At 46.9% G+C, this 16,409-nt stretch overlaps 1 protein-coding gene across 1 annotated transcript in view; it reads left to right on the forward strand.

Annotated features, from left to right (window-relative positions):
• Positions 1-16,409, forward strand: part of VWA3A (von Willebrand factor A domain containing 3A) — a 2,090,411-nt gene that overhangs the window by 211,059 nt on the left and 1,862,943 nt on the right. Inside the window, exon 6 of the mRNA XM_069645605.1 lies at positions 15,834-15,888. Coding sequence (XP_069501706.1) covers positions 15,834-15,888 — 55 coding nt within the window. The remainder of the gene's footprint in view (positions 1-15,833; positions 15,889-16,409) is intronic.

Here is a 16,409-nt window from a genome sequence, read left to right on the forward strand (position 1 = left end):
CTAAATAAGTGGAATCTTAATCTAGACTTGTCGAATAATTTACTAGGGAGGTGTATATACTTATAGTGACTGTGTTTGAACTTGCTTGACATATTAGTGCCAGTGTATTTTTACAAGTGTGTTTTTAAATAAATAATGATATACCTTTATACCAAAGCTCTGGTCAGTGATTGCTTGTGCTACTGTATTTTTAGCCCTATTGTGTATACTCTATATACTGCCTAACTCTTCTTGAGAGAGGGCTGACTGCTCAGCCACAGCTACAAGGTAAATCTTGGTGATGCAGACTGCTACCAATTGGGTTTATTGCTAACTCCTGTAGTCTTAAACATTTTGCAGTCGTCCCTAAGGGAACTGCACAGGTTTCTGCCTAACATCAGGCAACAACTAGGTAGGGGAAAATGCCATAGATTAGGGGGAAAAACGGGACATTGACCGAAAAAAAAAAAAAAGGTATGTGTTGGACATGGTTGGCTTGGTACGGCAATGGCTTTTATGAATTTTGAGAAAAGAAATGCTCCGGTACATTCCCCCGACTCTTGCAGTTGGGAAAGCACACATTTTTTGTAGTGTTTTACAAAACAAGCAATGCCACAAGCCAAACACTGAGCCATGGTACACAGGAGGTTTATGCTCACGGCCTGAACAGACGCGCTTAGCATGTGTAAATCGGGAAAACCAATGTTGTGAGGAATGGCAAGCATCCATTTTCTGAAAGAGCACAGGCAGACCTTTTCAAGGGTAGGTGACTTGTGCAGGTTACAAAAGTGTATGTTGCCTAAAGCAGCGACTAAATGTAGGCCACATTTGGGAAATGAAAGAGTTGTGTGACAAAGGGCACCAGCAAATGGGTCAAAACGTTATGAAAACCACACAAACACAACAAATGTTATACCTTCCTGCGTTCCCACAGGTATCCCGATGAAAACGGTACCTCACATGTGTGGTTGCACCTACCTGGGCGCCAAGGGGAAAGCCTAAAACACAGGTAACCCCAAGTCTGTTTGGACACCTGAATTTGACACTTTGTCCAGACGGGCACAACATACAGATATGGGCCTCGGGTGTCGAAGCCACCAAGGAAAACGGGGAACCCCATGCATTTCACACATGTGAGGTACCTTTTTCGCCGGGACACCTGTGGGAACGCGAGAAGGTATGACATCTGTTTCGGTGAGTGGACACAGGGAAATGTCTCTGAAATTGGCTGGAAATGAAGACAATTCTCAGACATTTCGCTCTGGCCACCCACCGAAACACACCGCCAACAACACATGGCCTACCTTCCCGCATCCCGATGAAAACGGTACCTCACATGTGTGGGTGCACCTACAGGGGGCGCAAAAGGAAAAGGGGAACCCACTGGGAACCCCAAGCCTTTCGCCACTGCCCCTTTTGTTCATGTGGGCAACCTACAGATTTAGGCCTAGGGTGTCGAAGCCAGCAAGTAAAACAGGGAACCCCATGCTTTTCCCAAAAGAGGACACCCGTGGGAATCCACACATGGCCAATTTGGAGGGGCGGCCCATCTCATGTAGCCCTCCCCAGGGGCAGATAAGGGGGGGGCTGTCCTGCACTCCTCCCTGGGCTCAGGGGTCCGTTCCTAGGAGCAGATATCTGGTCCCAGGGAGGGCTGCATGACATGGCACACACTCCATTGCGGGTGGGTGAGACGGGCTCACTACCCCTTCCCATTAGAAAATTCCCCGTCCCTTTGGGGTGCCCCACATCCCCCCCTAAAATGCGTTCCACCATTTTCCATTTTTTTCTTTGTTTACGAAACTTGCCTTGGCGCAGAGGGGCACATTGGTGTGCCAATCTGGCCCCTGGGTGCCCAAACCTTACTGCCCCACCCACTGGGGGGGCCTGTCCCCCCCACGTCACAAACGTTTCCCTGGTGTCTAGTGGGCATTGCTGCCCGCACATTGAGCGCCCTGCGCCCAATCCGCGGGCAGCAATGCTATCACAAAGGGTGTCATTAGAAAGGGGAGAGTCTCCCCTTTCCAACGATACCCACCTTGATCTCCGGCTTGAAATACAGCCGGAGATCGAGGGGGAGGAAAGTGAAGACTCGCCTTATATTTTCACTGCAGCAGCCTGAAATGGCTGCTGCGGTGAAAATTACTTTCAGTTTCACGCCGACGTGCTTTACGCACGCCGACGTGAAACTGAAGGTAATCCAGCCCCCTGGCAGTGAGGGGGGACCTTCCCCTCACATAGCCCGGGGGTTGGATGACTGTTTTGTGTGATCCCTGCTTTGCGTGATCACACACAACAAGGTGCCAAAAAGGACGAGCTATCTCGTCCTGGCGCTGTGCATGCACTTCCAAGGACGAGATATCTTGTCCTTGGCACTGTAGGGGTTAAAATGGACCTCCTCCTTTCGGTGGCCAACGCCGTGTTGGCATTCCCCAACAGGCATAGGGTTCTCTGCGCCCATCCAGTCACTACCTCCCGATCTATGGGCTCTTTCTATGTTTTGGCTTCCTCAGCAAACTGTGAGATTCTAGTAATGGGCCCCAACATGTCTAACAGTTTGTTTCCTCTCTTCATGTCCCTGTCATATCTCCCCAGGAACGGGATTATCCTCATCAACCTCTCGGGTTTCAGCCACCCTGTCCGGTACCCTCGGCCTCAGGCATTCAGCTCTTAATTTGCTTCTTGCTTGCCTACTCAAGGGTGTTCTCAATCTTTTCCTTATATATTCTGCAATTCTTTTGGGGGAATCCCACTCATTAGACCCCGGATGTACCAACTCGTCTGGGTCAAATTCATCTTTATGTGGGTCCACGTCTTCCCTCCTGCCTTTCTTGCTCTTGGGCTTCCACTCATAATCTGGGGAGGTCTGACTCTCTGTCTGCGTCCAACTTCGAACTGCTTCTACGGTATTCATCATCAGATTCACTTGGACTTATGTTATGTCTCTCACAAGACCTCGCCTTTCTCTTTTCCGTTCTGGATCTGCGTGATGAACCCGGGTGGGTGGGGGGGGTCTGGGAGCAACGATCCCTGCGGGTGTTTTTCCTGCTTCCCCCTTTCACCCGCGCGCCTTGCCCTGCGGCAAAGCAGCCAGGTCCTGTATTATGCCCCTTTCCTTATGGGGTCTTTCAGCACTATTCAGCCTCTGAATCGCTTCGCTCATACGTAGGCCGCTCACATGAGGACCTTCTGAGCCCTCCGAGTAGTCACTCATCTTCCTTAATTCGTGCCGTGTAATAAAATATGCACTTTTCCTGGGTTACCCCCGTCAATTTGCTTATCTTTTAGTCGTAGCTAGGCGAGTCTCTGGCAATAATAGCAGTTTTTTCTTGGGACTGTGCCTGTCCAAAAAGAGACTTATAATCAATACCTTTCAAGGTATCACCTCCTCAGTCAGGCAGTTAATGGGGGGTCTGCTCCTAGTTTACACCTGTGACTGGGCCCGTCACTTGCAAGACAGCAGTGGCTTTCAAGTCTGTAGTGCTGCTTTTTGGCCACTAGGTGGCATTTGCTGTCTATTTCACAGAGCCTCTCTTTGCTCTCTTCCCCCTCCCCCCTGAGTCTCAAGCTTTGAATGCGGCTCAATAAATCTTCCACACTCCTTCACAACTGCTCTCCGAAATGCTCCTCTCTCACTTATCAAGTTCACAATGGCGCCAGAACCGCAAAAGTCCTGTCACGCCATTACGAACTTCCGCTAAACAGTGCCTCCTAACGAGGCGATCTGAGATGCCAAAATAAGAAATCCCGTCGCGTCCTCTGTGCGGATATGCTCTGCCAAATCCCCTCAACGCGCTGCGTTCTAAGTGCTCTAACCTTGCATGCGCGCCTATTAAATTATCACAAGAAAAAACATTGACATATCACTCATATTAGTAATAAAATGAAATGCACTTATCTCGGCTGCTCGAGCAGCAAAGAAAGAGGAAGGACTGTGGTTCAGGCAGTGATTATAGGTGTAGATGGGATGATTGGACTGATGGATCACATGGTCTTTTGGGCTTATGAAAAACGGACTACAAATTAATTGCAAGTTTCTGGGAATTGCAGTTTTTTGTTTTATGGTTTTTCATAATTGTTTGTTACTTTGCTGCTCGAGTAGTAAAGGAAAGTTCAGAGCATAATCTGAGCCTCCGAGTCTTGATCTCAGAGCACAGAACGCATGGAAGCCTCCCTATCCTAGAGCCCTGCCCATAGTGAGCAGACCACCCACACATACGGACTGCCTGGTGACCTGAGCACCAGTATCACAGTACACGCTGAGGATATAGCGCTGCTGTGTAACGCTGCATGACAGTGGAGGCACCAGTCTCCTGCTAGCACACGTGGGAGCTACAATCAGTTTGAAAGGGCAGAGTAAGGAGGGAGAGACCGGAGCAGTACAGCCACATGCGTATGAACCCTGTGGAAGTGGAGAGGCGTACAGGGATGACCCCCTGGCTTGGAACACCCCCTGGCCCACCCCCCGACAGGCCCGGATACCGCTGACAAGCCACTCACACGAGGGAGGAAAGGAAAACCCCCACCGGGCAACAACGCCATGTGGCGAGGGGCCCGATTCCAACCAACAGAACACCGTGATCGGTGAACGCCATACTTATCACCGGCCCACAACAGTGCACCTACATAAATGGCAGAGAACGGCCGGCACAGGGCCTCCGGCTACACCAGAGTGCAGGGGGACCCAGACTTCGAAGGGCCAACACCGGTGGCCATTGGCAGCAGTGCGAGACAGCTGCACACGAGACGGGCGGCCGAGCGAGTATTCCCAGATCACAGCAAAAACCCGGAGAAGAGGAGACGGGCCCGACACATTCGTACAGAGGCCTCTAATGTGTGAGGCAGCAACCATTCAGATCAACGGGGAATACAACTATCCAACAGGGGCAACAGCCAGCATAAAGCTCCAGAAACTGATTTAGCACAATAAAAGGCCTTCTGCCTGATACACCATCCTTGCAAGGCAAGGAGCAGAGGGACAATATACAGCTTTGGTGAGAGGGACAAAAGCAAAAGGAAATAAAGGAAGAAAAAGAGGGAGGAAGAGAAAAAAAAAAGAACCTGTATAGTGCAGCCATTCCCCCGAGAAGGTAGGGTTTGCTGGACAATATTTAGGAGGGACGGAACGACGTGGGAGGGCGCAACCCACTGAATTAGCCCAACTGGGCAAGTAAGCACATAGAAGGCCAGAGGTCAACCCAAGACCCCAAAATAGGCGAAGAGGGAGGGTAGCGCACGCGGCAAGGAGATAAGAGGCACCCCACGATGTGCCAAAAGACCTGAGAGGTTGAGCTGGTACCACCAACACCTGCAACGGGCCGCGAAAGGGTGAGAATACGTGGCATCCAACTGAGAGACCGCAATAGCAGAACGAAGAGGGACAAGCAGCTGCCAAGGTACCCCAGAAAGCACCAGAATGGAAGATAGACACCCCCACTCCAACCAGTATCTCCAGCTAACCGCAAGACAAAAGTGAGCTACAAATAAGGTAAAAGCGCGATGGAAGTCCAACAGAGACTCCAAAATTAAACATTATATTAAACATTGGATAAGCCAGATAGTATTTAAAACCACATGGGAGGGCACAACCCACCGTCCTGGTGTAACAGTGCAGAAGGGTGCGGGGAACGAGGAACTCGGCCCGCAACCCCGAGGAAAATGAATTTAAAGCATGAGATGGCTCCCACGCTCTCACAAACTTTTTGCCTCGAGCGGTAAGCCACTAGAGGGAGCGGATAGAGTATAAAGCAAGCAGCGAAGTCCACACTTCTTAAACCGCAACCTGTATGCTGCACAAACACATTAAGAAAGTTGCGCCCAGAACAAAGCCACACACAGAAAAGGAGATTGCCAAGGCACCCAGGTGCCCCCGACCAAGAGCGCACACACGCAAGACAAAAGGGGAACAAAATAACAGCACAGGATGTGGATAACAAGCTGATCAGAAGGAGGGCGAGCCCAGAACCCAAATTGTTAAACGAGGCAACACAATCAACCCTGGTCAAAAGATAACATAAGAGCCCAGAAGCGTGAGTGGCACCCCCTACAATGCCTGAGTAATAGAAACAACAAAAAGCAAACCCAGCAAGGGGGGTCAAACAAAACCGCAACGCGCACATTATAAGCAAATGTCGGAGAGATGCCGGACAAACAAAAAGGAAGGTAGGAAGGGCAGGCAGTTCAGCATGGACATGTTTGCCTGCAAAAACGACACAGACCAGCTTACCCCAACAGAGGCCGGCACAGGGACAACAAGTCCCGAGCAACAAGAGGGAAGGCGGGAAGAAAGCCCCATACACGAGGCCATAGCAGCGTTGAAATGGTCATTAGAGGACAAATTGGATGCGGTCATCTTCGATGTGGGCCTCTTAAGGCAAGATGTACGGTCCCTGGCGGATCGAGTGAGCATGGCGGAGTAACAGGTACAAAACAATACTACCAACATCACGACTGCCCAATCTCAAATGTCTCAAGCATTCAAACGAATACGAACCCTCGAACACAGGGCAGAAGATGTAGAAAGGAAAGCTCAACGAAACAATGTGCGGATCAGCGGACTACCAGAGTGAGAGGAAGGCAGAGACCTCACGAATTACGTGGAAAACCTACTGCTACAGGAGTGGGGGGGGCGAGGTGCTCTCCCAGGGCTTTTCCGTGGAAAGGGCCCACAGAGCCCTGACCAAGAAACACCGTCCGGGAGCGCCCATGATTGCTAAAATCATGAACTTTAAGGACTGCAAGAAGATATTAACATTCTCAAGGGAAGGAGGGGTGATCACCAGAATTGCCTCCAATTCAGCAATTTACCCGGCATATACGCCACTGGTGCAAAAACAAAGAGCGCGATTCGGACCAAGGTACATGCTATTGTATCCCGCCAAACTCAAGGAGCTGTGCAATGGCAGATCATACCTCTTTGAAACTATGGAGGAGGCCCATGAATGGATGGACCAACAAGGAATCCCCCAATTGAGAATCAGAAATGAGAACAATGAGAGGAATGCACCTCAGTAAGATATCAAGAGAGTACTAAATGAGCAATAAAACTGAAGACACCACTGATGTGACAGAGACCAGATGAAGTACAAAATAGGAGTTAAGGCAACCTGAGGGTGGCCCGAAGGACGCCACAACCAGGAACCCCATGGAATCGGACAAGTTAAAGATGCCAGTTCTAAGGCATCACGCTCCAACGAGCCTGTCCCAAGCAACGGGAGCAGAGCTAGGGAAGCAGCAGAGCCCGAGCAGGGGGAGGGTGGCTGGAGGTTGGTTAATAGTTAATGTTTGTTGGTTGTAAAGTAGCACGAGAAGGGGAGAACACTTTACACGCAAAGGACATTCTGAAGGCACAAACGGCAAAGAGATCAAAGCACAAGGAAAAGAAGGTACTCCATGACATACCTTCAAGACAAAGGACCTTGGCAGAACCCGTGCTGAGAACAGGCTGTATAGACAATTGGGAGCAGCACACCAAAAAGGATAATAAACTGTACAACAAGGTGCTAAGAGGACCAAAAGACAAGTAAAAGAGTACAAGCTGACTCATGGGTATGCACGAGCAGCAGGAGAAGTTGGTAAAATGGGCCCATAAGAAGTAACAGCAGCCACTTGGACTGTCTGAGGGTTGAATGACTATGTTAAGAGGTTGAGAGTATACGCCTGGCTCAGCAGATCAAAAGTGAAAATGGTAATGCTCCAACAAACCCACTTGACAAAAGAAAAGTAGTCTAGGATAGCTAAAAAATGGGGTGGACAAATGTTTGGTTCGACATATTCCAGCTACGCCAGAGGAGTGCTGACGTGGGTTGCCCGAAATGTCCCATTTCAGTTCATAACACAGGAACAAGACACGGAAGGCAGAATGGTGATAGTGCACGGAATATTGGAAAATAAGTGTGTCTGATTTAACACCTACGCCCCGAACCAAGACCCGACTACGTTCTTCAAGAAACATGCGCTCCGTCTTGCCCCATACAGGGAGGCGACCCTTATCTGGGCAGGGGACTTTAACTGCACACTCAACCCGTTGCTGGACAGGTCGGACAATAAATCTAAGAAGCCAGCGCCACCGTCTAAAGCTCTGCAGAGGATTCTCAGCCAGCTGAAACTAGAAGATGTCTGGAGAAGACTACACGCAGAAAACAGAGGGTACTCACATTACAGCGCCCCACATGGAACTTTTACACGTATTGACTACACTTTCACAGGTAATGAAAAACTGGGAGAATTCACAAGCGCACACGTTCAGACCACGCCCGCTAGTAGTGACATGGGCATATACACATAGGAAGGCCTCTATTCAGACATGGCGACTAAGGGCGGAAGCATTGATGGAAGGGGAATTTCAAGAACACCTGCAGGACACAATAGAAGACTACTTCCAACTTAACACAGGTAGCGTGGACATATCCACAATGGTATGGGACGCCTTTAAGGTGGTGGTAAGGGAGCAGCGATTGGGAAGACAGCAGGGCTCGGAGGGAGCGTTCAGGCCGAACTTGGGAAAATAGAACAAGTAATAGAAAGGGAGAAAACATGGGTGGGCATGACAGGGGAGGAACCAGACAAACTTGTATCGCTGAGGTTGCAGTGCAATACCGCCTGGGAAAAGTTGGGGAATCTACATTACGGGAAATAAATACAGAAAGGACATGCAGAGGGCGACAGGCCGGGCAGGCTTCTAGCCTGGTTAACTAATCAGGATAATAAGAAAAACCTGATTAACACGATTAAAGATGAGACCAGAGGGAGGTGAGGACCCAAGAGGGAATTAACCACGTATTCTCGCAATTCTGCGAGAAACTGTATTTGCGGAACCAGGAGGCCGATAGGTCGGACATAGCCGAAGCCCTAGCCCAAATAGAACTCCTTAAATGAACCCAAAGAACAGGTACAGATACTCGAAGCCACCTTAACAGCAGAGGAACTGTGTTGGGCAGAAACCTGTGCAGTTCCCTCTGGGACCACTGCAAAAGATTTAAGGCTACAGGTGTTTGGCAGTAAGCCCGCTTGGTAGCAGTCTGTACCACACAGATTCACTTGGTAGCTGTGGCTGAGCAGTCAGACTTCCCTCAAGAAGAGTTAGGCAGTATACAGAGTATACACAATAGGTCAAAAGAACATAGTAGAACAAGTAAACGCTGACCAGGGCTTGGTGTAAAAGAGATATAATTATTTATTTAAAACCACATCTAGTAAAGCACACAGGCACTAATGTTAAGCAGTTTAAAAACACGGTCACTAAAAGATATACACTCCCTTAAAAGAATATTAGAAGTCTTAAGTAAAGCCCCACTTATTTTCAGACAGCGGTGAGCGCTTGACGCAGATGGCACTCTAATAATTCGTTAAAAAGGGAGAGAAAAACAGAGTATAATTTGAAACAGATCCCAACACTTTCACAAGAACACAACAAGAGAGGAAGGCAAAGTAAAACCGTGAAGTTAGAGTTCAGAAGGCCGGATCCACTTTAAGAGGATCAGAACGAAATGTGTCCAAGGTCACATGGTTGCAGTGCACAAAAGTCTTGAAAAGGTTCAGAAAGGGTTGGACCAAAGAAAGGGACCTGTTAGATGGTCAAGGCGGCCAGCCCAGTCCAGAAGGTTAGGGATTACTATTACCTTGTAGCAATCTTTAGAAAGGGAGGCCTGGCGGACACAGTACCTTAAAGTGGTGAGAATACTCCAGCGGGGGCAGTTGCTCCTGGCAGCGGATGCAAGTCTGTGCCTCATCCGGGGGAAGAGAGGATCTCGTCGGGGAGGAAGACAGGAGTCCGTTGCACTGCCAGGGAAGAAACCAGCCGCAGAGTTCAGGTAAAAGGAGCGGTCCTTTTATTCGCGGTCCAGTGGTAAGTGGCTATCCGGTTGCCGGGGTGCTTGGCACGAGCAATTCGACCACAAGACGTCCTGGGATGCGAGGAAAAGAAGGTAAACTGGTTGTGCCCACCAGTCAGGGGAAGAAGCCTCTCCAGCCGGGAGATCTTCTCTGTCGTCGGGAAGTGGTGAGTCGGTTCCGCAGGGCTGCACCGGTGGTGTCGTCGTGGTAGGTCGGCTCAGCTTCTCCCTCGTCGGATTCTCAGGTCCTGTGGCGCCTTCTGAAGTTCCAGTCCCCAAAGCCCTGCTTTTATGCAGCACACCCCCATTCACTCAGCCTAGCTGTCAATCAAACATGCTAAGTGGTGAGCCGGCCAGCTCACCACTTGGGCCAATCACACAAGAGTGCGACTTGAGTTACCAAGGTAACTCAGTCCAGGGTGCCTAAACCCCCTCCCACACCCCCTGTGGTACCCAGACAGAGTGGCACCACTTTTGGAGGCTTCTGTGGAGAAGCCCGCCGAAAAGTGGAACAAAGGGCTCGACTTGGTTTGGAGTCACAGAAGAGAACACAAACGCCATTTTAGAATCGAGTCCTGGCAAAAATTACCAACCGGCGAATTAATATTAATTAAATAAACCGTCGGTATGTTCGAGGCTATGAGAATTAAATAATTAAAGTTGGTAGCCTCGAACAATGGGAAAATCCCATAGGGATATATTCGCGGTCGACTATAAAAAGTAGTATCCACTGCCACCAGCAAAAACTCGATCGGGGGGACGGAGACGTGGCCCCTCGACTAACAGACCCCGGGGCAATCGAATGGCCTCGACCAGTACGGCCACAATATGATGGTTTATACCGGTTTCTGTTAATAATTTGGGACTAATAAAGCCAATGGTGACTTTACATGCCCTGGGAGACAGTAGTCAGTCCCAGGGTATGGAGTCTATGGTGGAGTGTCACTACGACACCCCTATGTCATTGCACGGAGGGTGCTGTGTAACACACATAGTAAAAACACATGAGGCCCTATGGAGTAAAGGACCCCATAGCCCATAAAACACATTAACAGTCAAAGGAACACCATAAATCATGTCCAAGAGTGGGAGAAAGAGTCTCACTCTTGGCAGGGGAAAAAAAACATACTGCTGGGGGACTCGCTAGGTTAGGAAATTCAGCCTAAAGAGAGAATTCTCCCTAACAAACTGGAAGCAGTAATAAATAGTCTCCAAACAGCCAAGACCCCGGGTCTCGACAGGTTACCCGGAGAATTGTATAAAAAGTACAAACGCACTCTAGCACCTAAATTATTGGAGGTATATGAAGAAGTGTATGAGAGGGGCCAATTACCAGATAGTATGGTAGAATCACTGGTAATACCTATCCTGAAGCCAGGGAACTCGCCTCTAGACTGTAACTCATTCAGGCCAATTTCTATGATTAACCAGGATTGCAAAATCCCAACAGCGGTCCTGGCAGGCAGGCTCAAACGGGTCATACCCACGCTGGTGCACCCAGACCAAACAGGTTACGTCCCCGGGCGCAATACCACCTGGAACTTGCGAAGGCTGCACCATGTGGTGGACCAGACTAATGACAGACTGGGGGAATGCGCAATAGCGTCCTTGGACGCTATCAAAGCCCTGAACTGTGAATTGGAGCTGGCTGTTGAGCCCACTTCGGAATAGGGGAGGGCTTCCTCAGGTGGATCAAGTTACTGTATAAGGACCCCAGGGCAAGAGTAAAGATGGGAAGACACATTTCGGAGGCTTGGAGAATATACAGGGGCACAAACATACCGCATAACATACCTGGGACATTCTTTAAACAACTAAACACAATAGTAAGGAGATTCCAATGGGGTGGAGGGAGAAACAGGTTAGCCCTGAACACTTTACAAAGAGACTGACTCATGGGGAGTCAAGTTGCCAGATTTTGAAAGGCTACTACTTAGCAGGACAGCTGCAATTTGTGGTTTGGTGGCTGGGGGATGACACATCCATAGACTCGCTATTTTTCCAGCCGGCACTGCGACACTGATTTCTGCAAGACATAATATGGATGGAGAAGTCTTGGACCAAAACCCTCCCCACCCTGGTCAGACTAGGGCTGACCCTATGGAAGGAATCCAAGTGATTTGCCCACGGCTGAAATAACTGGGGGCAAAACATTTGCATGAGAATGGCCAGATTTATCCGAGAACGCTGACACACAGGGGAACTAGATGCATGGTACGGACAGGGTGTCCAGGCTTTACCAACAGCTTCTGAAAAACAATAACTTAAGGGAAATGCAAGCACAAGCAAAGTGGGAGGCGGAACTCCATAACATCTTTACTGACCACGAGTGGATGAGGGTCCTAAGATATACAAAGAAGATCTCCAGAAACGCGAGATTCAGGCAGAGACCGCTTTATGTAACGCACAGGGCATACCTTACCCTCAGAAGAATGTCTAGATTGAGGAGCAAGGAAACCCAAAGCTGCCCTTGATGCGCAACAGAAAATGCAGACATGCTCCACATGTTCTGGACCTGCCCAGTAATCAAGTTCTGGGACAACATTAAGGAAAGAGCGACAAGGGGTGGAATCCACATGTAGGTGTGGTCGCCGGAATCGTATCTGCTGGGACTGTTTCCAAGAGGTGGCAAGCGGTGAACACATATAGCCAAAATAAAGGATTTGATTTGCATTTGGCAAAGCGTCGGATTGCAATGGTGTGGAAATCGAACACCGACCAGAACATAGAGGCATGATGGGCCAACCTGAAGAGATGGACCAGAGCGTTGCAAAGAGGGATGAATGAGAGCAGTGACAAGAAACTAGCATGGAATTCATTGATACAGGAACTGTTTGATCCTAGGGAAGGAAATGACACAGATGACCCCAGTGGGACAAGAAGCGTGGACGGGGATGCAGAAGAGCAAGAAGAGCGCCCTTACTAAAGCACCAGACTAGCCGAAAAGGAACTTACCGGGTACTGTTGGTCCAGTGGGAACACTATACAGCTGTGGGAAACTAACCAATGATCTGTCCACAGATGGCCAGGACAATGCGCCAGAACAATAACGATGCGATAAACCCCCAGCACGAAGTGCTAGACTGTATGTTGTGTTATTTGTTTGTAATTGAATGTTCTAAAAATAATAGAGTAAAAAAAAAGTATAGACAGAACATGTATTGTAATGTAAAACATATGGTTTTCTTGTAGACCGCTACGAGTGCAAAATGATGTAAGGAGTATTACGTGACCAACTTGTGTCCTGAAGAAGGCCGGAGCATCAAAGGGCTGCAGTGAAGGCTCATATATTCCAGCTGAAACACATGTCAACGAATATATGTTGTTAAGAAATAGACACACTGTTAGAAAATAATTGGGTGCTTTGTACTAAGTAAATTATATTGTTATAAGGTAAAATCCAAATGCTGGCACGCCAAGGTGTGATGCTACATAGGCGTTACGGAAAATTTTCTGCGAAACCAATCATAGCGTTTTACCATCAGAAGATAATTCCCATTATTACTTATGGGAGCGACGCTATGATCACTGCTACCAAAATAAATTGGCAAAAGCTAGAAGCATTATTCTGGCAGAAAATTTTACAGCTGCCAAGGAATTACCCTATGACTAGAATCCGGTTTGAGGTAGCCTTACAACCACTAGCCTAAATAGTTCACTCGAAGCAGTTTGATCTTCTGCGTAAGGTCATAAATGATCCTATTCCAGTGATGCAAATCCTTAAAATAACTCCACATGCAATGAATAATACCATCTTGAAAACATGGAAGACTGAATTGTTCAGCCAAATGGCAAATGAAGATATTATGGATGAAATTCTGATAAATCGCCCACAGCGTGCAAAGATCAAGCTGCAGTGCAATGGTTGGTCCAAAACAATAGCAGAGAAGGCATGCTACTCAATGAACCTACAATGCCCAATTGACATGTGAGCATTGCATGAACTTCCACATTACTTGGAACCTTTTCTGGACCCAAATATACACACAATTTTCATGAAAATGCGATTAAATATCCTACCTACCAGACAAAGACTATCTCAAATTCGACATTTACCGAAAGAGGAACATTTCTGTTGTTTTTGCAAGAACAAAGATATACCCGAGTCTCTTAACCATCTAATTATGATATGCCCTGCGCTAGCCGACAAGAGAAACCTTTTTGGAGACCTATTTAAGATCTCCCAACAACAAGAACAAGGCCACACCAGATGGCTAAAACTCCTCAAAGGACAAAATAACTAACAAACTGATATACACAGTAGCACAATTTCGAGCCAAAATGTTGGAGCTTACTTAAGTTATTTAAAGTGACCTTTCTTGATTATTTTTTTTTCTTTGTTTCATCCTGTATTCTGTAATATGTAAACAATGAGAAACGTCTTATGCAATCCAAATGAAAAGTTTATGTATAAACTATAACATTTTAATTAAAAAATAATAATTTTAAAAAATATATTGTTAGTGTGTATGCCTTATTTTTTAGAAGGGCCTGTATATATTGTTTGACATTGGTTGCTATTGAGTGTGGTTATGAATGGTTATGCATGACCTGATTGGTATGCATGTACTCGTATAAATGAAATGAGTGATGTTAGTGGCATGAAAATGTCTTTTTAAATGTGTACATGTCTACTGGTGGAAAACAGTATTGGAAATAAAAAAAAGTACTCTTAATATTTGAGATGTATGATTATAATCCGAGTATAATCAGTTCTGTCTATCACTTGAGGTTTTAATTTTGGTTCTTTTTGTAAGGCTTTTTTTAATATGTTTGAAGGAAAAGCAATGCCTAGGGCATGATCATCTTTCTTTGGTTACTTTACCAAGACAGGAGGAATATTTGTGTAAAGGTTACATAGTTTAGGGCCAAAAAAATACAGTGTGAAGGAAAAAAGCTAAAATTACCTACCTCGACTAAAACCAGACTTCTTTTCCAGGTCCCGCGAGGGGAAGAGGGAGGTAATAATGTGCCACTTGTAATGTGCCCGTTATTACCTCCCTCCCCATTCCCATTGAGCCCTATGGGGGCTCAAATGGGAATAGGGAATGGTTCCTGCAAGGAGGAATTACCGGGTCCACCTTTGTCGGAATGACCCGGTAAATCCCCATTGCAGGAACCCGGTAATTGAGCCCGGTTTGGAGGCAAACTCCAAACTCGTAATGAGGCCCATTGTCTACTGGTGGAAACCAATATTGGAAATAAAAGTAATGTACTCTTGTTATTTGAGAGGTTTGATTATAATCAGTTCTGTCTATCACTTGAAGTCTTGATCTTTGTTCTTTTTATAATTTTGATATCACCTGGTTGATCAAGACTGTACCAGGTACCATTATATAATATAGATTTTCCCCCAAACATCTACACCATTCAGGAGCTCCCCATTTGTTAAAAATGTCATGTAGCAAACTCTAAGATAAGAAAAGGATACGGCTGGGGGCACAACATTTGAGATAATCGAGGCTTGATATGAGGCTGCAAGTGGGGTGGCCACTGGACATTAAAGTCTGAAACATAACTGGATTTTCTAGGTACTTGGAAAATGGGACTCTCACTTTGTATGTATCTATGTGCTCTCTATTCTGATCCCCTGTTCTGCTGATGTACATATTTGTGTCTCTATGTACACTGCTTGCAGAACCTGACATCTCTGTACTTAACTCCCATTCCTCTGGCCTATATGGTCGTTTATCTGTGAGTTTGTACACTGGTAGCAGAGGCCAATTCCTCTCTGCGTTTCCGCTCTTCTTCTGAACTACACAGCTTTGAGTCTGCATTCTTTGTTACACTGGCTGCAGAGTCTGCTCTGTTTGTCACGTCTGTAGTATGACGTGATATTATTGTGAGATTCTGCTCATGGTTATTGAAATGTAGTCAACAATCCTCAGTTGAAGCATGCCCAACGTGTACATTTGTGTTTTGTGTGTGTTTATCAGATCATAGGGAATGTTCCTTGTGGACAAGCAAAGCTGTACATCATCCACATGAAAAAGCCTCTAAATCCATATTTTGGTTTCTTAGGGCCATGGAACTTTACCACCAGAGAATTGATTGGCTCCTGGAAGACAGTAGGAAGGTATGCCTATGCTTATTTTAATTTCTCCCCTTCTCAATTATCCCTAACTAGCAAGTCTTCACTTCTCTAAACCTGTGTGTGTGTGTGTGTGTGTATATGTATATGTATATATATATATATATATATATATATATATATAGAGAGAGAGAACAGAAGAGAGAACAGAGTACTGTGCCATAATCTGGTATTGTAGTCCACTTTCACATAAGCTAGATACTGCATTGTTTATTCCAGTGTCGAACCAAAGGTGGATTTTGTCTGCTACTGGGATGCCTGTGTGTGGATTACCAATACTAGGATAGCACCATCTCAATGTTACTGTATGTTCAGCTGTGTTTGAAATTGATAGATCATTGCCAATAGTAGAATACTAAGAAGGCATTGTTTTGTTATGAACATGGATAATGTGAGTAGCATACATTATTCTGGTGTCCCAATGAACTTGTGAAAACCTTTCCTCTCCTTGAGGCACGAGCAATAGAACTCTCCTTCGATCTCAGGAGACGTGCCCCCTCGACTAA

Source organism: Ambystoma mexicanum, chromosome 2p (genome assembly GCF_040938575.1).
Source record: "Ambystoma mexicanum isolate Mex_15411 chromosome 2p, UKY_AmexF1_1, whole genome shotgun sequence".
NCBI lineage: Eukaryota > Metazoa > Chordata > Amphibia > Caudata > Ambystomatidae > Ambystoma > Ambystoma mexicanum.